We start from the raw sequence: 26,943 nt of genomic DNA, 5'->3' as shown, positions 1-26,943 counted from the left end.
TTATATGGAAAATATATCCTGAAACTTCATCATAAAATTCATTATAGGATTATTTCAGTTGAATCGAAATATCCTGTAGAATTAAAAGAAATCAAAAATGATTCTGTGAAATTATTACGATTTCTAATGATACATCTATTTATACTAGTATATGTTATCCAAAAATTGGTACACTTAAGTATGTATATTTGCTCAATGATTCCACTTCATCTAAAATCTTACATTAGTAAGTTGCAAATCCTTTGTCAATATGATATGTCAGAATAACTATCTAAATATGAATTAAATGACCCCAAATAGTGATGCACATTACCAATTCAAGTTATTCTAAAACATATTACTCATAATATTTTCTCGTTGAATAGAGCGATAGTAGGTTATAACAGTGTTTAGTAAAAAAAAATAAAATCAATCCACAAATTAGTATAGCACATGAAAAATTCTTAAGTAACAAATGGTTCCGAAATGTTGATAGTATTCATTCAGAAAAATGAGAAAACATATATTTCAACAGTCGATATCATCTCCTCCATTGTTTGATAAAATAACGATTCATCTTTGCATTGAAATAATCGACTGATTGATAGTATACTAGAATATTGTTCCATTACTTTATGTTACAATCGCTAGTCGCTACAGCTTGCTCATTTGCAATCTGATACGATTGTGAACGTATCTAGCAATCCCATACATTCTCAACAGGATCCATATCAGGAGAATTGGCTGGCCAATTCAACAGACCGATATGGCCTGGTTCAACTGTTCTGAACACTTCTCTTGATCGAGTATTTTATTATTCATTAACGCCCAATTTGTTATATGAAGGAAATTCAATGTGCGTGAAAATCATTTGATTCATCAGTAAGTTTATAGGAATGTAACCCATTTTTATGAATCATAAAAATGAATTAAATATATCACAGGGTGTTCTTAAGTTGGAGGAACAAAGGAAAATGGGAGTTTCCTTGGATAATTTCAAAACAAGAAATCCAATAAATATGGGCCCGCAAACTCTTTCGAGATACAGGGCGTTTCTTGTAGTTCAACTTTTTTATTATGATTATAGCAGTTTTTTCGAATCTTTATTCATTTTTTCTACAGATTGGGTAAATGAGTACCAAAACATATAATTAATGGCGCACAAAGAAATTGTGATTATGTATATACAAGCCAAATCTCAACTCAATTGGATATATATCATCAAGTAAATATTAGATGTTATTTTCTCGCTATTTTTTTTTGTGATGTAAATATCTCGCAAATAAAAGGAAATATCAACATGTGCTTTTCGGTTTCTCTTCTTTCGAGAGCAAAAGCTAAGATCACATCAATATTTGTCATGGGCTCAGACGAGCTGAAATTTGTTGGGTCAAAAAGTGGTATTGAAGCAATCTGTAACATGTAACTTTTTTCCATCTTTATTGAAAAGTTACCGATTTTAAAGACGAGTAAGGTTTTATAATTTATAATTAATTGAATATGGAATATATGTAAACGTGGAGAAAACATTCCAGTCTTGTCCGGTAGTTTCATGGATTCGAGATACCAATGCGATCTCGTATATAAAAGCTGTATCCAATCATATACGCTCCCTCCATAAATTTCTCGAACAAGTCACCGCTGGATTTATTTCCATCGAAAACTAGAAAATAATTGGCAAAGTCGAATCTGACATACCTCGAATCCATTAATAATACATAAAATCCGGTATATACAGCCTGTTTATCATAATTCATTCAAGCAGTGTAGAGATGCGGGGAGATATTAGCCGATATCTAGATATCGCCACAAGATGGAAACAGTCGGATCTTAGGCGGCGGCACGGCTTTAAAGCCATTATAAGCATGTAAAACACCGCGAGAGGGCAGACAATGCAACTTCGCGAACGAAACTACGTTCCCGAATTCGTATAAATCAAGCCTAACAGGACGAACTGAATCGGACACGGGTGATGGGTCTGCCTGTGGACAGCATAATGCGCTGAATAATGGAATAAGGGCCTTAAATTGTATCAGTGGGGCTGCACGGCGGCAGACCAAAGGGGACAATCGGGGCATATATACGCCGATGTCATTCATGCTGATTTCGGATTCTTCGTATCTCTCTTGTGTTTTAGGTTTTTCCGCAGACGAGCCTGATTTTAAGCCAGATCGGTGTGAAAACTGACATTCGGTGATTTCGTTATCTTAACCGGAGGATCTTCAAGTCGATTCATTGATTGAAACTAACGAACTCTTTCATTCATGAATAGCATTTATGTTAGTCAGGAAAAATTTACTATTTTATTACAAATTAAAAACATGAATATAAAACATCAATGTCTCATATACTACATTGTCTCTGACTTATTGGAGTTCTGAATTGTTTGTTCTTAAAGTTTTATTCGATTTCATTCACTGTTACAACTCCCAGTAGAAAATAAACTCATTTAAGGGTGGTACATTTGATTTATCCATCGAGAAACATATTTCGAAAAGAAAAAACATTTCAATAGTGCATCTGCTAAAATAGTTTGATGAGAATCGTCTAATTTTGAGCATGGGACACCGATATCATTTATGCTGATTTGGGATTCTTCGTATCTCTCTTGTGTTTTAGGTTTTTCCACAGACGAGCCTGATTTTAAGCCAGATCGGTGTGAAAACTGACATTCGTTGATTTCGTATCTGAACCGGAGGATCTTCAAGTCGATTCATTGATTGAAACTAACGAACTCTTTCATTCATGAATAGCATTTATGTTAGTCATGAAAAATTTACTATTTTATTACAAATTAAAAAAATGAATATAAAACTTCAATGTCTGATATACTACATTGTCTCTGACTTATTGGAGCTCTGAATTGTTTGTTCTTAAAGTTTTATTCGATTTTATTCACTGTTACAACTCCCAGTAGATAATAATACTTATTTAAGGGTGGTACATTTGATTTATCCATCGAGAAACATATTTCGAAAAGAAAAAACATTTCAATAGTGCATCTGCTAAAATAGTTTGATGAGAATCGTCTAATTTTGAGCAAGGGACACCGATATCATTTATGCAGATTTCGGATTCTTCGTATCTTCTCTTGTGTTTTAGGTTTTTCCACGGACGAGCCTGATTTTAAGCCAGATCGGTGTGAAAACTGACATTCGGTGATTTTGTTATCTGAACCGGAGGATCTTCAAGTCGATCCATTGATTGAAACTAACGAACACTTTCATTCATGAATCGTATTTGTTAGTTATAAGAATTGGCTATTTAACAAATTGAAAAAATGAAGAGAACTTCAATGTCTTGTACAGGTTGTGTCAAAAATGTGTACCTAGCTTTCTGAGGGCGATAGTACATTGAAAAATAAGTACAGTTTGATATATAAACTTATGGCCCAAAATGCATATTAAGGGAGATACTTCCAAAGTTGATAAAATTAAAAATTCTCCGCATAACTCCTGAACGGTGAATGCCACCAGATTGAAATTTCGTGAATAAATGTATGTTTTTATAAAATAATTTTTTTTCTCTATTTCAGTATCGTAATGAGTTCATCACAGTTCTAAAAGAAGTGCTGTAATGAACTCATTACAGCATCGTTTTCAGTTATATTTTTCGTTTTGTGGTTGTCTATACTGACTTCCAATCCTATCGAATTTCAATAAACGTCAATAATTGTGGATAAAATATAATTTGGATAAAGTGAAATTATTTGCAACATTATTCGCAATTTCTCTTAATTCTTATGGTGTTAAATCCATTTTGTCAGACATAATTCACGAATTTAATGCGTTATTGTAAATTATTTCAAAATTCGAAAGGTACGATTCAAATTCATATTCCATAATCTGTCAATTTCCGTAACAGTCACACCAACTACCAAGATACAATACAAAAGTCACTAGGATTTATAATCTGAATTTTTCATTGAATTTCGACAATATTTCACAAAACTTGACTGAAATAGAGGAAATATCGTCTAATACTCGTTGCAGAAGGCAATTCCAACACTCATGCGTTCGAATTTCGCATTCGTGTTGTAATAGGAGCCCATTCTGCAACTTGTTTTAGAATATACTATTATTACATTTCTACATCATGACATCATGTCACTACAAAACTCAAATATCTCGAAAACGATTCAATTATTTGTATTTGGATAAGAGTAACTTTTTCGTGTAATTTTCTTCGCTTCTATTTTTTTCACCAAAACTAATATAACGAAAGAAGTTGTCCCAAAAAAATCATGACTCACCCACTAAAAAAAAACTTTATAACAATATCAGAAATGTAAAAGTGTAATAAAAAAATTTAAAATCATAAGAACATACATTCATGCATGAAATTTCAATCTGGTGACATTCACCGTTTAGAAGTTATGCGGAGAAATTTTTTTAATTTTATCAATTTTGGAAGGATATATCTATATATGCATTTAAGACCATTAGTTTATTCATCAAACTATACTTATTTTTCAATGTACCTCCAGAAAGCACATTTTTGACTCACTCTGCAATCAACATCGACTTTGGCGTATTGGATTTCTGAATTTTTTGTTGTTAATGCTTCATTCAATTATTTTATTATTCTCAAATTTGAAACAATAATTCACTGTTATTTGCTACACCTACAAGATGTTCCTAAATTGAAGGTACTACCGATAATGAAATAATCCTCGGATGATAGAATAATTATCAGCAACAATTGGTTTGCTAATGTTGAAGTAGATAAAATATGTATCAAAGTATTTTTGTGTTCATTTCAGAAGCCTTCAATCTCAGGAGTTATATCTTTTCATTTTTTGTTATTGCATCCTGTTCAGAACATCACTTGAAATTGATTCAAATCTCGGATACTTTTAATTCAGTATCGATTGGATGCAAATTTTCCCATTATCTATTCCTGGATTCTTGAACCGTGGGCAGATCAGAAGAAATTCCCTTGATGTTAAATATTGACGAGATATGGAAGTCAGCTACCGATAAGATGCAAATTCCGCAGGATATACAGTCACAATAAAATATACCATATCTTAGTAAATATTACGCAATATATCATTTGCCTTTTTGGTCAGCGTTGCCTCTGCGTATTCACTCAGTGTTTACAGTTACCCAGCAGGAAGTTTGCCTGGTACAAGAAAAGGAACTAATTGCTTGAGGCTGACTTCAAACACGTGAAAATATTTTTCGTTGAATGGATGAATTATAATGGTTGTTGCAGGGATAATATATCAGGTTGTATCCTCACAAAGGGTATAAAAGTGCGAGTGTTAATGTTGATAATTAATTCTGACTCCGGTGTATTCTAGGGTATTTCTTTAGAAATGCATGTGAACTTTTTCGTATTGAATGTATGAAAGGAAATTTTTATGTTATACTCTCATTTTATTGGAAATCGTTCAGAATATAAATTCTTGTTTATGATTTGTGAAAAGAACCATGATGCCAATTGAATGAAATGATTTACATTTATCTGCTATAAATATTGTTACATTGTTCAGGCTTTAATTACCTTCATTATAGTTTTTCATGCCCTAACCTGAAGAAACATGGTGTTCTATCTTTTTTCAATTCAAGCGAAAAAATTTTTTTTTTTATAAATTATAATAATTTCGAATATTTACTAGAATGAATAGAATTGTCATCCCTTCAGTACAAGGCGCTGCGAGCTTGTTCATTTTGTTAAGGTTTGTTCACCGGCCACCGCCAATGGACGTTTGATGGATTATGTCACCACCCACAATACTCTTTCACGGTATTGTTCCCACAACTCTTGAGCGTTGGTTGTTCAAATATTGCGCTCGGTGAACCTACCTGGTCTCACAACCAACGAATAACAGATTGTCATTCAATTTTGGGTAGGAGTTTGGGAGGAGTATGTACACAATGAGCAATGCAAACAGTATTGTTCAATAGCATAAACGCTAATGGAAAGGATGGTAGAATATGCTAGATGACAGAACTAAAGAATCAAAATCTAATGGTTTCAGAGAATAGAATATGTTAAAAGAATTCTAAAAAATTACTCTTTTTCAATTTAACATTTAGTTTAATAAGATTTTCATGAAAAATATGGAACAATCAGCCATTTTATCTCAAAAATCAATCAGAAAGAATCACGTTACTTTTAAGTGTAACCCGAGGTGTAAACATGAGTTTGGTAACTGGAAGCCATGACTGTTAGAGAATAGTAGACGTATTCCTACATTATGGATAGGAATTTGAAAATCTTTCACCTTGTCTATTCCATTAAAGATATAGTAACGCTAATTCTGATAGTCAGCCTACTAAGATACTATTGAAGTGCCGAAAAAACTCAATGAAATAGGCAAGAATAACCAGAGAAACACTTTGGCGCAATCTTTCAGGATTGGATCATTCCAAAAAGTTTCTTCGAAACTTTGATACTACAAGATCCAAGAAGTATCTTGATCTTAGCAAGCATATGTTGTATATTCTTGCTCCTCACTGGATTCCTCACAGGGCCTTAGGAAACACCTCATGAGAATGGGTCTAGCAGAAAATAACGAGTACAGATTCTGTGGGGAGGAAACTCCGGATCTCCTGGCGATGGAATGCCTCAAGAAACTTGTAAAAGTGAGGAAGTAGCTTCCTTCAAGCTATACCAGATACTGGAGTTCATTAGAACTCTGGAACTCTGGAAGGCGAGCTGTAGATCATGCTATGTCGAGAATAGCTCTGATGGGGGGCACAATAGACCATAAGGTCGCAGTGGAACGAAACTTCTTTAATTAAATTTCAATCTCAACGCTAACGTCAAAATGTTACAGTGTTCGAGCTGCAACTCAATATGTCAATCCATATTTATTTTTGCTTCTTGCTTTCTTAACTTTGTTCCTCAGAATATAGTTTATTGCCTACTTTGTCACAAAAACCTACAATTCCCTTCTAGAATCACTACAAAATGTTATGTTTCATTGAGAATACGAATGAATATTGTGAAAAGAATATCGGGTAAAATAAACTATGGTTAATGAACAGCAACATTTAGGTCAGTTGAAAAAAATATTCAACCAGTAGCGGTTCATCCATCCAACATTTTGTAATTACATTCAACTGTTCTTCCCTATATTAGAATCATTTATCAATATATTCAACTCCTCTTGAGGTCACAACTAATAACCAATTACCTAAAAATATTTTCGCAGATTATTATCTAATCATATACGTATTCCCAGAGAAAATTGATTATAATTCTACGATGCTCTATGAAACATCGATAACATTAACATAGAGATGAGAAAAATAAAATATCCATTTAAATTCAGGAGTTTATGCCAAAACAATGTTGTTTCTAATTATCGCAATTCATCACTAAGATATTGAGACGTCCAACACTTTCTTGATTTTTATATGGAGAATTCATAAACACTATTTTATTGCATTATATTTTCAATATCCATTGCAGAATTCGTATTGATAACTATGAATTTAGTTATTATAAAAGGTGCATCGGTGAGATGGTATATGTCAATATTAACCCCACTGTAAATGACAGAACTGATACCCAACATTTGAGTTCTGTTCATTCCAATATTTTGAATTTGTACAGATTGAATAGAGGCCAGCCGCGAGAAAGAATAACATGCACATGTGTAGCTTGTTTCGCATTGTTATATTTATTGTGTTATCATACATCTGCTCATAAGTTGAAATTGCCATTTGACATGTAAATTTTCCATTTCATATTTCTAAATCTGATGTCTGTTCTAATTTATTATTTTAAGTGTAAATATGGTAAATGCCCTGGTTCTCAACCAGTTAACAGAAACATCGATTTCGAGCACGATTTTTTCACACATAAACTTATCAAATTTCAATGGTGTTGGTTTTCATCGATTCTTTGGCGAGTTTTAAATGATTTGTCATATAATTCCAAATGTTCTTTCCGCATTTAACCTTTGAAATGTGGAAACATATAGAAAATCTCAATAACCTTCGGTTCTCGACCACGCTGCAGAGTTCTCGACCATTTTTGTGTTAGTTTTCGACCACTACTAATAGTGGCCGCACCACTAAAAATCTTATAGAAAAACTTTAGAGCGAGATGAGTGATTAGTACTTAATTTCGTATCGTACGTACCATCGACATCACTACCTATCACTCAGATGGGTTTCAGATGAGCTTATCAAGTAAGAAACACTCGAAACGTAAAAAAAAAATATTTTGCAAAAGTTTCCACTTTCTATAAATATTTCAAAATAGCAACTCATACAACATTATTTGGTTATTTTGCTCTTAATATCTATTTAGTAACTCATGAGTAAATAAAATAAAAAACACCGACCACCAGTGGTCGAGAATTAAGTACAATCAAATTGGTTCTCGACCGCGAATAAACAAAGGGTAGAAATAAGTGTTTCAACGTATATTCGGTGGACGCAAACTAATATTCAGAAAGTAAATATATAAATGAAACAGGGTATAGGAAAAAAAAACGAAAATGATCCAACAGAAATATATCGGTTGACATAAACAATTATTGAAGTAACATATTGGTTCTCGACCACTTTGGTCGAGAAATAAAAGATACAAATTTTACAATACCAGTTCGCGACCGCCGAATATTCAACAAAAAAATATACATTTATCTGCTTCTTGATTGAAATACACTCCAAAATATATCTTATAGTTGATATGGAACAAAATATACACACATAATTCATTTAAAATAAGAAATAATTACTATTTTCTGGTCATATATCACAAAGCACTTTTCTAAGAGAGGACGAGAAAGAACCCTTTTCTATGATAGACGATTATAAACTAATTTTTAGCACGAAAACTTTGACCTTTACCACTACTATGCAAACTATCTTGGAAAGGTAGAATGGTCGAGAACACGTATCGCGAAAAAATTTTGCACTCCCTGATATATTTTCATTATAATTTTATCTCAAATCACGGAATGGTCGAGAACCAGTTCCGGTCGGCTAACCAGTGCATTTACCCTACTTAACAAAATTTTATTTATACACTGTGTGTTCAAAGTTTCATGTATCACATAGTTAGCCGGCAACAAAGAACTAAGGGTGAGCCACCACCTAAAGTTTTTCAAAGATTCTGTAATGGTCTATTATTGTATTCTATCTGTGAAGAAGTCTGAATATACAGACGAAACGTTGCTCAGTTAAAAAGTTGTGTTCCACTGGCTGTCCTACTTACCATTATTCTTGTTCATTATATTAAAAAATAATTATAGTTTCAGTTTTCTCCGTCGAGAAAGTATCCTTGCACGCCAATGGTACTGTGTCCCATTGTCTCCGATACAGAAGCGGCGCTGGGACCGCGTCTAATACATGCTTGCATCCGTTTATGCATCCACCGGCGTGGTCCTTCGCGGCTCCTTTCATCTCGCCGATGTCGTTAGTTATCTGCAATTGCTACCGTTTGCGTTCCTGCGCTCTTTTTCGCATTATCTCCAATCAGGCCGCTATCGTGGGACCATCGTAATTGTCTGTAATCGCGGACGATTCATCGACGATACTGTTTTCAGATAAAAAGTAGTAGGGTGGTCTTCACCTTGTCTAGGGATCATCTGCATGCCGGCTCGATTGCGTCGGTCTGTCGATGTGGGTAAATCTTATTTAATTGATCCATTCGAAACTTCAACTGAATAGATTGTCGATGTAATATTGAATAATGAACGTTTTAGAGAGAACTTTCTGAAAATTTTCCTATATCTTCACATAACTGGTAGAAAAATGTAATTTTTCCTATTTCATTATAGTAATTAGTTCATTTAAGTACTAAAAACAGTCCTGTAATGTCCTCATTACAGCATTGTTTTCAGTTATATTTTTCATTTTGTAGTTGTCTACACTGCCTTCCGATCCTATCAAAATTCAACACACGTCAATATTCAATGTAATATAATTTGGATACGGTGAAATGATTTGCAACATTATTCGCAATTTTTCTTGATTCTAGTGATGTTGAATTGATTTCGTCAGACATAATTCACGAATTTAAAGCGTTATTATGAATTATTTCAAAATTCCAAACGTACGATTCAAATTCAAATTCCGTAATCTGTCAATTTTCGTAACAGTCACATCAACTGCCAAGACACAATATGAAAGTCACTAGGATGTATAATCTGTATTTTGCATTGAATTTCGATTATATTTCACAAAACTTGACTGAAATAGAGAAAATATCATCTAATACTAGTTGCAGAAGGAAATTCCAACACTCGTTCCTTCGAAAATGAGCGAAGGCTCATTTTCGAATTCGTGTTGAAACAGGAGCCTATTTTGCAACTCATTTTAGAATATACTGTTATGCATTTCTATCTTTGTCATTGCCCTGTTAACAATTTTTTTCATGTTAGGATTAAAATTCAATTGAAGAAAAGGCATCTCTCACTAAAAAAAATATTTCTTTATTATTGCAAAAATAAATTAGTGCCTGATTTACGATACAGTGTGTTACTTAAAGATTTAATAAAATTTGAGGATGGGATTCCTTGCATTCAATTAAAAAAAAAAAACTTCAAATGAAGGAATGTCGTGAACGCCCTAACTTTCGAGGTATATGTATGTGTGATATAGTTTCGAAATACTGTTTTTTCATAACCATTGTGTGTATTACTATTCAAATATTTTGCGCTCATAATAAATTCGACAATTAGGAAAAATATCGGATTCCAAATATTCAAATTTTCTCATTTAATCGGGAATCACTCAAATATATATTTCATTCAATAAAATATACATTTTTAACGATATAGTAAAATTGTGGATTTGAATAGTTATTTATAATACAAGTGCAGAAGGCATTGATATTCTTCCACGAGTTCAAAATTCAAAAACGAGCCACGAAGTGGCGAGTTTTGGAATGAACGAGTGGTAGAATGAGCCTTCTGTACGAGTACTATACATTATTTTCTCTAATTCATTGCATTTTCATTGAAATTAATGAAATATTTCCATAAATATATTTCAGTGATTTTTGCATTGAAAAATGTTGGTTGGCAGAACTGATTTCTTTAAGGCAATTTGATGAATTGACAGATAAAGCCGTAGCGGAAAGTTCGGAGTGCCAACATAGAATAATAAAATATAACCATGAAAACTGTGCGTTTCTGATATATTCTCGCATGATTTTGTTCTACAAGATGTGGAAGAATGAACGGAATAACCACAGAATTAGAGAAATAACTATTACAGTATTTACTAAAAATTTTGCTGTTATGATCTCATTACAGCATTGTTTTCAGTTATATTTTTGTTTGGTGGTTGTCTACACTGACTTCCGATCCTATCAAATTTCAACACACGTCAATTGTCAATTTAATGATATCAATTATAATTTGGATACAGTGAAATGATTTGCAACATTTTTCACAATTTCTGTTAATTCTGGTGGTGTTGAATCGATTTCGACAGACATTATTCACAAATTTAACACATAATTATAATTATAAAAGTTTAATGAGTCTTCTTGATGAAGGATATTTAATATAAATCAAATAATTTGACAACTTTGTGTCTAATCCTTCACAATAATATATCTGTATGATATATTCAGTTTATATATATATATTTTTCTTTTGGTTGATTATTAAATTTGTCATTTTTAGAATTGGAATATATTCCAAGACAAAAATAAACTGAATATATCATACAGATATATTATTGTGAAGGATTAGACACAAAGTTGTCAAATTATTTGATTTATACATAATTATAAGTCGAAACGTACGATTCAAATGCAAATGCCGTAATCTGTCAATTCTCGTAACAGTCACACCAAATGCCAAGATACAATACAAAAGTCACTAGGATGTATAATCTGAATATTTCATTGAATTTCGACAATATTCCACAAAATTTGACTGAAATAGAGAAAATATCGTCTAATACTCGTTGCAGAAGGAAATTCCAAGACTCGTTCCTTCGTCGCTCATTTTCGAATTCGTGTTGGAACAGGAGCCTATTTTGCAACTCATTTTAGAATATACTGTTATGCATTTCTATCTTTGTCATTGCCCTGTTAACAATTTTTTTCATGTTAGGATTAAAATTCAATTGAAAAAAAGGCATCTCTCACTAAAAAAAATATTTCTTTATTATTGCAAAAAATAAATTAGTGCCTGATTTACTATACAGCGAGCTATACAGTGTGTTACTTAAAGATATAATAAAATTTGAGGATGGGATTCCTTGCATTCAATTAAAAAAAAAACTTCAAATGAAGGAATGTCGTGAACGCCCTAACTTTCGAGGTATATGAATGTGTGATATAGTTTCGAAATACCTACTGTTTTTTCATAATCATTGTGTGTATTACTATTCAAATATTTTGCGCTTATAATAAATTCGACAATTAGGAAAAATATCGGATTCCAATTATTCAAATTTTCTCATTTAATCGGGAATCACTCAAATAAATATATTTCATTCAATAAAATATACATTTTTAACGATATAGTAAAATTGTGGATTTGAAAATACATATATCACAATCCGACAACGTAATCTAAGCATGATGTGGACATGTAAAAATTGCATATACTCTCTCTATCTTTGTTTATTACTCTATGGTAGGTGCTTTTTTACTTTTTTTAAAGTAAAATCTGTTACGCAGCAGTCTGTACATATATCATTTCCGAAGGTTTATTGGATATAATAAGCCAAGACCACCGTTCATATATGATTAATTATTTCAACCACACAAACAACTCCTATACAATCAGATCTGGCATATGTCACTCCGCACTAATTTGATCTGGTTTTCCCCCTTACCAATACCACCTTTTGATATCTTTGTTTCCTAATTGCTTCCTCTCCCTTATGTCCGGAGGATCCGATAGATCCTCCACCCTCATTTTCAGTGAAAGAAATCTCAATTATCCTAATTTTCGGAACACAAGATCGCCAGGTGCCTTCCACGGGAAAAAACTCAGTATAATCGGTGTAACACTAAAAACTAGCAAGGCATTCGTCGAGATTCCAGACCGTTTTTAATGATTGAGCAAGGTGAATTTCAGGTAATACCCTGTCCTTTCATAATGATTTCCTTGTCACGTCATAAATATAAGTCATTCTTTCCTCGAGAGAGCACCTTGATTCATAAAAAATACTCTCCAAATATCACCTGTTCCATGGAACTTCGAGGGTTGTGAGAATCGGGGATAGTTTTGAAGTTTTAATTAAGGGTAGGTGTGGTAGGAGATGAATTATTGGAGGGAGAAAATGTGGGTCAAATTGGTCATTCATTGATGAAATAGTACATTGTGTATCTAGTAGTACAAGCGAAACTTTGTGGATCGTTTTTGAACTCATGGAAGAATGTCTTCTGATGTTGTATTATAAATAACAATAATTCGTAACTTCAGTTCATGGCTCTTCTTATTTTATTAGGAGTTAAAGTGTGAGCTCATGAAATGGAACTGATTATTTCTCAATTACATTGTGCTATTTTTCCTCAAATTTCAATAAAAAAAGGCAACATAGCTAATATATTCCGGAAAATTTAATATTACATTACCGCATGATTTTTTTTATTTTTAGGCTGTCAAGTCGACAAAAATTTGGCTATATAAATATATAACTATATAAATATATAACTATATAAATGTCACAACCATACATCCAAAGCCTAACACTAGGATTGTGCGTCTTGGTGCAAAGAGAAAATATTTCAAACTATTCTGAAAATATGCTACATTTGCTTATTTCTTAAAAAAAAAACAAAAAAAACAGGAAATCGAAAATAATAAATAGCAGTTTGCCTGATAAACTGCATCTGAATTCAAAGTGATGATAATGAAAATTACAATTAATGTATTTGAAGAGATATGTCAGTGATATTTTAATGATTCTTGGAAGAATTTATCGGATAAATCTTCTCAATTCATCTTAATTCGAAATTAATAGAATTCACTTAATATTACTTATTACTATACATATTCAAATTATAAATACCTTCATTAATTAAATCCCTGATGTGTTATTTAATAACTTGTTATTGAAAGAATTTTTCGAATATTGAATTTAAATGAATTCTTCTATATTAAAAAAAAAAATCTTTTCTAGTACTGGATCACTTACGTCATTACAAACTCTTGAATATGGATTTTTCAATACTTCAATTTGCTTCTTGGAATTATGGTTATTCTATTAATTGACGATAAACATTTATTTTTCGAGGAATTAAATTTGCATTATTGCAGAATTTACTACGTTTGGATGAGGAGGAAGATGTCTTCAAACATGAATCATCAATTCATTCAGTCAGAAATAGAAATAAAAAATGAAATATCCACCAATTTCTCTCAAAACGTACTCGTTTTTTTCAATATCCAAAATGAAACCTCTTATTGAAAAAGCCTTTAACATAACATAACTTTATTCAGTACAAGAAATAAACAAGTATAACTCTAGTTGAAGAACATATAGGGTCTGAAATAAAAAGCATAAAAATGGCTTTGAATGTCCAATTGAATATAAAACTAATGAAAAAATTAAATTGATAAAAATTAAGTTAACACTGCTGTTCACGATAAATCACAACTGAATTCTTTCAATGAAAATTGAGGATGCAAGTATTCGATTATTTTAATCGCCGCAATAAAAAAAATTAATATGTAAATTTTTAAGTAAATCATGAAATTTTTTTTTTCAGATACGACATAGGTTTGGATGTTACGACGAAATTTCATTCGATGGATCGAGAAAAATCAGACACTGCAACTGGGTACGTTTCGTAAGGATCTCGAATTCATTCAACCCTTCTGTCAACTTCGTGGCGACAAAGATGAAAGGTGAACCTGTTTATGAGGCTGTCAAACCAATAGCACCAGACACAGAACTCCTAGTGTATTACCTTCCAGAAAGGCCGGAAGAACTATTTTTTGTCAGGATGAGGGCGTCACTCTTCAGACAGACCATGGATTCTATTTTAGAAGGTGAGTAGCTATAGACATAGTTTCAGTTATTATTCAAATATTACCAAATTTTTCTAACTTTGCCCGATTTAAAAAATAGCTCGTTTTTGACTTTTGAACTCGTGGAAGCATATCAATGCCTTCTGCACTTGTATTCTAAATAACTATTAGTGATTTTTCTGTTTGAAACTGAGATATTCCCGCACGATTTTTTCTACAAGGAATGGCAGAATTAATGGATTTGACACATAATTAGAGAAAATACCTTACTGATTAGGACAAAATAAAGGTTTTGATCTGGACACAAAAACAAAATATTTATTTATTTAACATCTCCCATACCCTTGGTGTCAACCAGAGCGTCTTGAGCGCTAGAACGCTTCAGCATAGCGTCTACGTGCAACAATTTCAAACCTCCAGCCGGTGTAACTCTCATAAATAACGCCACTTTTTTGTTCGAGTCGGGATTGTTTTGAGGCTCTATTTGTTTACAAGCCGATAGACTAATGGAAATCCTTCGATTACCCCTTGTTCCTTTATGGTTACCGCAGTTATGTGGGCGCATATTCTAGGTATGTCAGGTTCATGAAGAGTATACCACGGATTTCTGGATAATTGAGAGATTAATATCGGTATTCTCGAATGTAAAAGCATAAAATTGTAGCTGGTATCTTGTACCATAAACTTTTAATCATTTCGAGGAGCTTTATGTGAAAATATGTGTGAAGGATTTCAAAGATTGTATATGGTTTTATCTCATGATTCGTTTGATCGAAAACATGTTGTCTGTCTGATAGGAGACTTCGTGTTTTTGTTGGTGACAAAAGTAGTAGTTTCAAAACGTTGAATAATGGTCTTCCGCAGGGATCGGTTTTGTCTCCCATACTTTTCAATTTATACTTGTGTGATATCCCTGTTACTTCATCTGAGAAATTCATTTATGCCGATGATATTGCTCTTTCAATGAAGATCTAAATATTATGGAAAATTATTTTCTTGTATGCCCTAAACTAAATAAAACAGACGTATCCTGTTTTCATTCAAATAATCAACAAAATACAGAAAATTGAAAATAACCTTCAATGATTCCGTCTTGAATCATAATTATGCACCCAAATATCTCGGAGTTAAACTTGATTCTCCTTTGAATTTCAAGGTTCACTTTGAAAATTTGCGTTTGAAATTGAAGCCAAGGAATAATACCCTTCAAAAATTAGCAGGATCTTCATGGGGTGCTGTGCCAGCAATCTTCGTACGGCAGCCTTGGCCTTGGTTTTTTCTGCTGCTGAATACTGTTGTTCTGTTTGGTTCAATAGTGCTCATGTTCATAAAATTGATGCACAGCTTAACGTTTTTATGAGAATTATTAGTGGAACTATTAGATCTACACTTTTACGTTGGTTACCGGTGCTATCACATATAGTTCCACCTCATATTCGGAGAGAGGTTGCAGTCAAGAAATCTTGGGATAAATTTCATTTCTACCCGAAATTATTTCCAATTGTATCTTAGCTCCCAAATAGTAGAACTGACTGATTAATGTCACGCAAACCTTTATGGATTAATACTTTCCTTCAATCTAATGAAAGCGACAAGGGAATTTGGCGTTCGGAAAGGAGTTCTTGTAATGTCTTCAACAAAAGTGTTATCGTTGATCCTTTAGAAAAAGTTCTAGGTTTCAATCTTCCTAGGAAAATTTGTTGTATTTTGAATCGACTCAGAACTGGCCATGGTCGTTGTAATAGTACGCTCTTCAAAATGACAACAAATTTTTCTTGGAAGATCGAAACCTGGAACTTTCTCTGAAGGATCAACAATTAGAATTTTGTTGAAGATATTATTAGAGCTCTATTCCAAAAGCCAAATTTTCTTGTCATACTTTGATTACAGATTGAAGAAAAGTATTAATCCATAAAGGTTTGCATGATTATAATCTGGCAGTCCTATTATCTAGGAGGTAAGAAAAAATTGGAAATAAGTTCGGGTAGAAATGAAATTTTTCCCAAGATTTCTTGACTGTTACCTTTATACAAATATGAGACGGAAGTTTATATTATGATAGAACATGTAGATTTTAGGTGTTCAGTGTTTCTTGATAAAGGCGAAAATGAAAGCCAGGCGGCTAAAAATGTAAATGATATTAATGGTCCTGATGCTGTAACAGCATTCAAGAAAAATTCTGGTTTCTTCGATTCCGTTCCAGTAATTTCGATGTCAAAGATGCACCACGTGCTGGAAGCCAATTGAAAAAAAAAAATTGTTGATAAGGTCGATGAAATCATGGACATTGTCAAGTCCGACCGACATGTAAGCACTGTTCCGATTGCCCAATAGCAGAAGATTGCACAAAAAACCGTTTGGAACCATTTGCATGAGACTGGTTTCAAGAAGAAGCACGAGTTAACTCAATAAACCTCATGGACCGAATTTCCATCTGCGAATCGCTGCTGAATCGCAACAAAATCGATCCATTTTTTGGAGCGGTTGGTGACTGGAGTTGAATAGTGGATTAATTACGACAACGTCAAGCAAAAACGGTCGACAAGCTAGGATTGACTACCAGGAAGGTTTCTCTGTGTGGATAAAGGATTTCTTTTTACTACATCTTATATGTGATAGAAATTTTAAATATTCTACTGAAATTGTTTCTGTTGGTAATTAATGAAGTGATTATAAGAAGTTAAGTTGAGGCCTGGAAAAGTAGAGAATCGGCGAATCTCTGTGTTTGCCGGTTGCCACCTAGCCCGTTTGAAAGAATCCAATTAAAACTGAGTGGCCCTCCACGAACAAGCAAAAAGCACCATCTCCATATTCAACATATTCATGTTGGCACTGATATAACCTAACTGTTTGATTCGTTTTTGTCTATGCCGGAGATGAGCAAAGCTCCCTTGCAAGTTCGTAGGGGCATCCATTTTAGGTAGATCGAAAATTAACCACAATCAAAATGTTAAATTGTGCAAAGGGGGCTATAAATCCGTCACTCTGGCTTTGGACTTCTTTTCTTATTCTCTCTGAATTAGCCATTGTTCGATGGCAAGAACGCCAATCACGTATTAATGGACAGGTTTTTGTTTCGCGATTTGAGAGGCTTTTGCGATGCAGACTATTGAATTATCAAGGTAGATGCTGCGGTCCAAGGGATCTTAAAGTCTCATGGGATTTGAATTTAGAACACTCGAGATTCCATATCTATCCATCATTAGTGGTTCCATGGAGATCGGATCATGCATTAGTATTTTCGTCGCGTTGAAATCAAATCATTCATACAGAGTGATTCAACATTTAGTTCAACATATGACTTATGTATTGATTAGGATATTACAATTATTTAGAATGGTTAAGTACTTTCCAATTTTCTCAAAATTTTGAGGCTTTTATTACTTAGGTTGATTTCTGGAAATGAAAACCAAGATCGAAAAGTAAAGAAACAAGTTATTGGAGAAAAATATCTCACGTTCCTCATCAAGAATTACATTTTTTCCATATAAGCTTTTTTGCCAAAGTATTCAGAAACACCACTTTCATGTCAATTAATACTTTTGTAACAGCTAACTAAGAATTTCAATGGCATAACGACATAAATGAATCTGAAATATAAATGATTGGCTCTCAGGAGTATGTAAGTTTGGTAAAATGTCCACTCCCCATATAGGTGGTCTCCAGACGTCATCTTACACTTGACTTAGTCGAGTTACATATTTAAAACTTGAACTAGAATCACTTTAGTTCATTTAGTTTAATCTTCAAGTTAAGTGCGTGTGGCTGGATATTAATAGATAATGCTCCAATCCAGAGTTTTAGATTGATTAGGAAATTTCTAAACGAACATGGATAGGCTTCACTTATAATGAAGGGTCATCTCCTAGAATTATTATTTTTTGACATTTCTTACGGTATTTATGTTCAGTAGGTTGTGAAAAGATACACGCTTCAATGTGTAGAAATTGTTGAATTGTATCATCAAAATTGGTGCTGATTTGAGAATACTCAGAGAAATTTAAGAAGGATAACATTAGTTAATCGAGTCACTATTCGTCTTATAGACAATTTTTGGAGGGAATATACTTTCCACGACACAAAAGTACAAGTATAAATTACTGAGCCTTATTTGGTGCTATTTTCTAATTTGCCTACAATATACGACAAATAATCAGTGGATTAACTGAATAATCAATCATTCCATACATTAAAACTATTCCAACGTACAATGAGAACTAGAATATGCTTGTATTATCTGCTCCCCTTTTTATAACAAGGAGTTCAGAGATAATTTTCGAATTTCTCATATTCAAAAAGTGGTGAACTATCAAGAGGGATTTGAGACTCACTGTAGGTAGTTTGGATTGCATAAAAGATTATGACAGCATCACCTTGTATACGATTCAGACTTCATTGTCGATAAATGTCAATAAATTCGTAGACATTACTGTTTAGTTACACTAATAAGTAATAAACAAAGATAGGGGAATTTTTACATGTTCCCAACATGGTTAGATTACATTGTCAGATTATGATATATTTTCAAATCCACAATTTTACTATATCGTTATGAATGTATATTATATTGAATGAAATATATTTATTTCAGTGATTCCCGATAAAAATGCGAATTTTAATATTTGGAATCCGATATTTTTCCTAATTGTCGAAAATATAGTAAGCAGAATATTCATTATTTTCTGTATCTACATGCTGAAATTCAAGGTTTGGCAACTTTGGCTCTCCTAGTGTCATCGGTTGTTTCACTTCTTTTGGCGCTCTTGAAGTTTGTTTTCTGAATTTCTGATATATTGAGGTATTTATTTCAATATATTTCTGAATATTGAGTTGATATGAAACGTTGATTCACTATGGGATAAAAGAAGAGCGTTCTTTGTGGAGAAACTCGCGAATTGAGTGAAACATCGTATCACTGATATGTATTCATTTCCGCGCGCTTCTTGTCAAATTTGATAGTTCATGTTGGCGACAAAATTTGCTTACTAAAAATGACATATGCTTCCTCTATCTATGTTTATCACTCTGAGGTTACACTAGATTAACCAATCAAATGGCAAATACTTTTATCTAATAAACTTGATCAACCCATATCTCTGTGACAATGCATAAAAGGCATGTGTGTGTATTTAAAATTTTCTTTGAAATTGCATGAAAAATCCCTGAAATTCCACTTAAAGTTGAATCAACCTGTTTATTTTATAATGATTCTTTATTCACTAAAATTGAAAAAATATTCCACTGAAAAATACACTTTTCATGAATTAAGATATCTATTTTTGTTGCTGTATTTTATACAAGCCCAACATCAAATAGCAATCATCAGTTTCTTATAGTATTAGTATACTCAACTTTGTAGAAGATATGCCCTCAAAAGTATGCAGTCTTGACATTCAATGATAATAGGATTCGAGAAAATTTTTCTCCACCAAAATTGCAATATTTTCGTGTGTTATGAAAGAGCAATTACGTGATCAACTCCTCATACAATATTCGAGATTTGAAAGAAAAAATAGACCCGATAGACCGAACGAAGACCGAAAATGAAAGACAATACATAGTCCTTCATTACACTCATCAATCAGCTGCCTGCCTGAAAATAATAGCGAACTTTTTTTTCCACCGTGTTTATTTACAATTCTGACGGACAATGTGTTATGCCGAAGAAATTAATTATTTTTTTTTTCGGTATAGGTATAAATACCTCGGTGGTAGGCTGAAAACATAATTAAAAACGACTGTATCGACGACGACTATACGGTTACGGTATTGCAGTATAAAACAGTCTCTCGAAAAAACAGCGTCCAGTCTTCTTTAAATACCGTCTATGTGCGCCAGCCTCGTTCCGCCAATTCGATACACTGTCTACCGTGATATGAGGAAGCCATTAATTCAACAGAATCCCAGCTCGGTGGACCAGAGGCGAACTGATCATTTTTCGAAAATCTGCATGTTCATTGAAACCTGAAAAATAGGAAAAAGTGCTGACTTGGCCGCAGGATATTTTGAGAGCTCGTGAATTTATGCTCCTATGCACATAGCTGTGTACCTAAATATACAGATTGTTCCACCGTTTACGCTATGCTCTATTGCGCTGAAATTTCAATTTTTTTTCGACACAGTCTCATTAGCATCCAAAAGAGCTATATTCCCAAATTGTTCATAAATACATAGGATTTACCAAAAAAGTGTAAATGACCATAAAAAACTTTATTCAAAACATTATTGCGATTTTTCATAAATTTGAGAGTCTTTGAAAAAACCTAATGAATTCGATATGAATAAAAAAATGAAGGGGGTTTCTAAATTGGAAGTACAAAGGGAAATCAGAGATTTCTTAGATAATTTCAAGCAAAAAAAGTCCTATAAAATTGCTACATAACAAAAAATAAAATATAGGGTATGCCATTTGGAATAAGTCATATATCAACGTTTGAATAAGTCATCAATGAATTGTCTCATTTTGAACACCCAGTAGTTTTCAATGATTATCAAAAGATCATAACTTACCTCTGTTCTGTTCATATATTTTGAAGACATTAGGTTTTTCCAAAGGCCCTCCAATTCATTAAAAAGTAAAATACCTCAAGAACAGTAAGTTTTAAGCATATGAAACCCAATATGAAACTTAGAACAGACTTGAGTTCATTTTTTATTATTCATTTTTTTATATTTATTTTTTTATACAATTTGTAATGAATAAGAAACTGAAATACATCGACTTTTTTATATTTATGGATGTTAAAGTCACATTGTAGCTTTTATCTATATTACATAAATATTTGAAACAATTTTGTATTCAACTGAATATGTTTCTTGCAGATTCACCTTTAGATCTCTCAATGTCACTTTTATCGAGGGCCTTGAGTAGCTCACCGCCATCAAACGAAGATGAAAGAAAATCAGTATCTGGAGACAGTTCAGCAGCTAGTTCACAAGGAGATTTACCCGAAAAAATGATCACGACTCCCAGAGCAAGGCCCAGAGAGAGGACGTTACTTCCATGTGGAGTTTGCAGTAAAGCCTTCGATAGACCGTCGTTGTTGAAAAGACACATGAGAACACACACGGGTAAATATTGCTTGTAGAAAAAAATTCGTCTATAAAAATACGGAAGGCTAAAAATTGGATTTTTGTTTTGTTTTTATAGGAGAAAAACCACACGTTTGTATGGTTTGTGGTAAAGGATTCAGCACGTCATCTTCGTTGAATACGCACCGAAGGATCCACAGCGGAGAGAAGCCACATCAGTGTCCTGTTTGTTTGAAGAGGTTTACAGCTTCATCGAATCTATATTATCACCGTATGACACATATCAAGGTAAGAATTGTTTTGATATTTCACAATGATTTGCCTCCATTTGTTAACCAAGAAAAAGTGTTCGGCGCTCTGGAACCAACAAATACCAAATGAAGTTTTGATTCATTATAAAATTTTCATTATGATGAATTTTTAGAATTCTTCACCACATCTTATATATTATTATATCGTAATAAATCATATGGAATAATTCATTCCGTACTTAAAAAAGAAATCTTCCACTGATATAATATGAGTACATATCAGTAATTTTGTTATAAATGCATAATCCATCATAACAAGAATATTGAGTTATTATTTTTAATGTTGATCACATTTTTCTGCTTTAATCAGCTCAGTTCTAATTATCCTTCTCAATTATTCAAGATTCGTGCTTCGCTTGTGAATCAAATCATTTTCCATATTAAACGTCTAAATGGAATGATATTTTCCAGGTTTTCACACATCTTGAACCCACTTTTATGCATTATCGAGTGCATTATGCAAATGTTGTATGTAATCCTTCAATTAAATGGAATGACTAGAAGAAAAATTTCCCATGATTAATTTATGGAAGATCACTGAAATATTATATAGGGTTTTCCAATAAGATGTATGATTTTGAATAGCCCACTTTAAGGCAGCTGTCACAGTTCACAACACAAGCAACGAAACAATCGCAACTTTGCAAAAAAAGGTTTTTGAACGTGGTATTTCTCGAAGAGGGGATTACAATTGGCCATCGAGATCTTGTTATTTAACACCTTTAGACTTTTTTCTAAGAGGCCACGTGAAAGATAAGGTATATGTCAATGCTTCACAATCGATTCCAGACCTCAAAGATGATTATCGAAGACATAGGTACAGCCGCAAATGTGCTAATTGGTTACTAGAAAATAGAAAAAAAGTGTTGAACTTCATCGGTATTTTCTTAGTATCTAATATCGAGGAAATAATGGAAGAAAGCCGGGTGAAAGCGGTTTCGTAAAGTTGGCAACATCTTACAGAAATCACGAATCGGAACCTTTAACCACACTATATACCCACATGTTGCAACCGTCGCAGTCGTCTGGCGTACTTTGAATGGTGTGCTACGGTATGTTATGTGAGCGGGTAATTTTTTAACGTGGGTATATATGCGAAATACTAGGAGTTGTTCAGAAAATATGGCGAACGGTACATCGAAATATTTTTAGCTGCTTACATTCATTAAACGTCACGTTAAAAAAAAACTGAAAACATTTGGTTGAAAGGATTTCGACATTTCGGGAAATTTTTCTATTGTGTCCCTTTGGCGGGAGACATTGCCACATACCAAATTTGTTTCACCTGTTTTGTTTTGAGGCACAATTATGAGTCATCGATACAAAAAGAAGTTGGATGCAAGGAAATATAGTAATTATACGAAAAAAACACTAATCCGAGCAATCAATGCTGTTCGAAATGAAAACATTTCAATACAGACAGCTTCCGAAGTGTACAACATTCCTAGAAGAACTCTTTGGAATAAAATTAAGAAAATATATATGGGCGAACTAGGAGGCATTAGTGCACTAACATATACCGCCAGCACTTCATTAAATTGCCAAAAAACGCATTTTTAAGGCATTGGCAAACTCGCACCGATTTGCGGGTCACTTTGCCAAATTTTTAAAAATGAAAAAAAGAAGTTTGCACCTTTTCATATGATTCTAACCACAGCAGTCGACAACTAAAATGTTCAAATTAAACATACTTTGCACAGGACTCATTTCACAAACAAACGAATAAGTTACACCAAGCAAACTATAAAAAGTGGTGCAAAGTCACAAATTTGGACTCGATTCATAAGTCACAGTGTACAGCTCTTTGTTCGTCGAAGATCGTTAAAGTATCCCATATAAAAGTAGCAGGTGCTTGAACCAACGATACCACCACCCATCCACCAAACAATACCAGAGCCAAGGTTGAAATTTTCAGCGGCATATCAACATATGCGATGCGACCCTTCTATAATTACAATAATTCATTTTTTATGAAAAGAGGCCAAGAAACATATGGGATTTCCAGAATGTAACAACGTCGTAAGTGGACTGTTGAAAAGGGTGAATCAGTCAGCGGATTAAAAAAAAAAAACAATCAGAATCGGGTTAGAGAGGATGGAATTTGTCAAGAAGATAGGCAGGTAGCTGTCCGTATGGATTATATAAATATGGGGCATCGATGTAGATGTCAAATCTTGGAGATGTGGGTTTTATGTTTTTTTGGGTAATAAAGGAGAGATTAGTGTTAACTGGGATTGCAGGTGAAAAATGGTGCAATTCAACGATAAGGCTCATTGGAATTTAGTTAAAATAAGGGTCATACCTACCCCATGTAAGTTGACCATGAGTGGAAAATTTCGGTATATCAAATTTCTTCAATAAAACTTATTTCGTACTATGATTTATTTTTTATTCCCATAAGAAAAGAACCACTCTGCAAGGTTTGACTAGGTTTTGATCTCCACATATTCAATACAAAAATACCTACTGCAAGTTTTAAACTATTGAATAGTTCATTACAAGTAACGTCCTAACGGTTGGTTTTTTTAAATTCAAGAGAAGTTTCGATGGTCGTTGTCTATGGTTTGACAGTTGTGAATGTCAAACTATGTTGACATTTCTGTTCAGTAAGGTTTGGCAATTCATCAACAATCGTTCAACGCCAGAACAACGCTCATAAATTGTGGAAATTTACTTTGAACAAAATAAATCTAATATGGTATGATGTTATTACTCTATTGGAAATTGTACTTATTTTTCTTTTCATCGATTATTTCCAAATATCAGCCGTTTTATTTGTTATTTTTCAAAATAAATCTGTTCGTGAAGTTCATAGAGCATTTGGTCCATTTTACGGTCAACATAATCGGCCTAGTGAGCAAACAATTAGTGCAGTTATTGATCATTTTTGCATTAATATTACTCTCCTCGATTTTAAAATATCAAAAAGATATAGAAATTTGCGTACCGAAGAGAATAATGCTTCTGTAGCGCGAAGCGTTGAAGAAGATGCCGAAATGTCGATAGGAACGTCGCCATTCTCTATTTGATGGCCTTTGTCCTTCAACTACGTGGACAATTTTACGTAAGAATCTTGGCTTAAGTGCCTATAAAATGCAACTCCTATAGGAATTGAAACCAATTGAACATCGTTTCTGTCGCATTTTCCTGATTAGGTTAATTTGAAACTGGCTGAAGATGAGCATTTTTGCCAAAGAAATGCGTTTAGTGATGAAGCTCAGTTCTAGTAGAATGGCTTCGTCAATAAGCAAAATTGCCGAATATGGAGCAAAGCCAATCCTCAACTCAAGTTATTCACCAATTACCCTTACATCTACATATTAAAATTCTCAAGCTTTCAAAAAAAAATCATTAGTTATACAGTATTGGCTAGGATACGTCTTGATTTGTAAATATACAATGCTAGAAACAGTAAGCAAATTTTGTCCCCAACATGAACTATCAAATTTGACATGAAGCGCGCGGAAACATATCAGTGATACGATATTTCACTCAACTCGCGAGTTTCTCCACAAAGAACTCACTTCTTATGTCCATTGTGAATCAACGTTTTATATTAACTCAAAATATATTGAAATGAATACTCAAATATATCAGAAATTCAGAAAACAAACTTCAAGCGCGCCAAACGACGTGAAACAACCGATGACACTAGGAGAGCAATAGTTGCCAAAACTTGAATTTCGGCAGGTAGATACAGAAATTAAAAAATATTCTGCTTATTATATTTATAATAAGCAGAATATTTATAAATTTTTCGATATTTTTCGATAATTGGGAAAAATATTGAATCCCAAATATTCGAATTTGCATATTTGATCGTGAATCAATGTTATTTTATTGAAAATTCTCTATTGTCGTAGTATTCAAGTTGTTTTTAACTTTCTGAATTTCGATAAAGTAAAATGTGGGATTGAAACAGGAAGCCGACGAAAAAAGGAGAAACCTCGGCAATTGTCACCTGATATTTACGTATATTTGTCCAGGGAAAACTCAACCGACGTTCCTTGATATATCCACATTTGTTCCATAGAAAGCTAAACACAGCTACAGTGTCTAAATACCTATCAACAGTCAATCCTCCTTCACCGTGTTGTATGCAATCTGTTACTCATCAAGCGCGCCCTGTAAGGATCAAAGAGCGTGATACCCCTTGCTGTCAATCACCTAGTCAATAGTCACTTCAGATCACAGAACACGACAAATGTCTGAGGAGTCTTCTTATTTTTCCCATCGGATGGCTTTACGAGTTTGCAGCCGCTCCAAATGATTCCACTTGTACGTTTTGATGAGCATCTTTCGACTTTTATGGAAGGAAACTCAGCTTGAATTGAGCGTACTGGGAGACAATGATATTTATGGATCTCCCAGGAGGCGAGCACATCCTTAAATAGACGCTATGCCATATAGTTCAATCAGTATTCCGTAGATGTCGTTATTTCGCTTACACCGTCTATTTCATTATACTCAATCATAATAAGGATTATCAATCGAGAGGAATTAATTCAATTCGTAAGAAATTCTTCAAAAATCACCGAATATTTCGGTGATGATTTTGTCATAAAACGGTAGCTTTCTGCATCAGCGGTACCGTTCTGCCGAGTATTGCGCAGAACGGGCGCCATCTCTCGGGCAAACAAAGAGTCACTACATTTTATTTCGATATCGCATCAATTTTTTAATTAAATCGCAAAATCAATATTCATTTAT

General features: G+C 33.3%; 1 protein-coding gene across 1 annotated transcript in view; it reads left to right on the top strand.

Moving 5' to 3' along the window:
* The window catches only part of LOC123680476 (zinc finger protein 358-like), a 144,837-nt gene that overhangs the window by 96,817 nt on the left and 21,077 nt on the right, over positions 1–26,943 (top strand). Inside the window, exons 2-4 of the mRNA XM_045618393.1 lie at positions 14,629–14,911; positions 21,713–21,961; positions 22,041–22,210. Of these exons, the coding sequence (XP_045474349.1) occupies positions 14,629–14,911; positions 21,713–21,961; positions 22,041–22,210 (702 nt within the window). The remainder of the gene's footprint in view (positions 1–14,628; positions 14,912–21,712; positions 21,962–22,040; positions 22,211–26,943) is intronic.

The sequence above is a fragment of the Harmonia axyridis genome, chromosome 5 (assembly GCF_914767665.1).
Source record: "Harmonia axyridis chromosome 5, icHarAxyr1.1, whole genome shotgun sequence".
NCBI classification, from domain to species: Eukaryota; Metazoa; Arthropoda; class Insecta; order Coleoptera; family Coccinellidae; genus Harmonia; species Harmonia axyridis.
The sequence above is the reverse complement of the archived record's forward strand: the minus strand, read 5'-3'. Positions and strand labels throughout refer to the sequence as shown.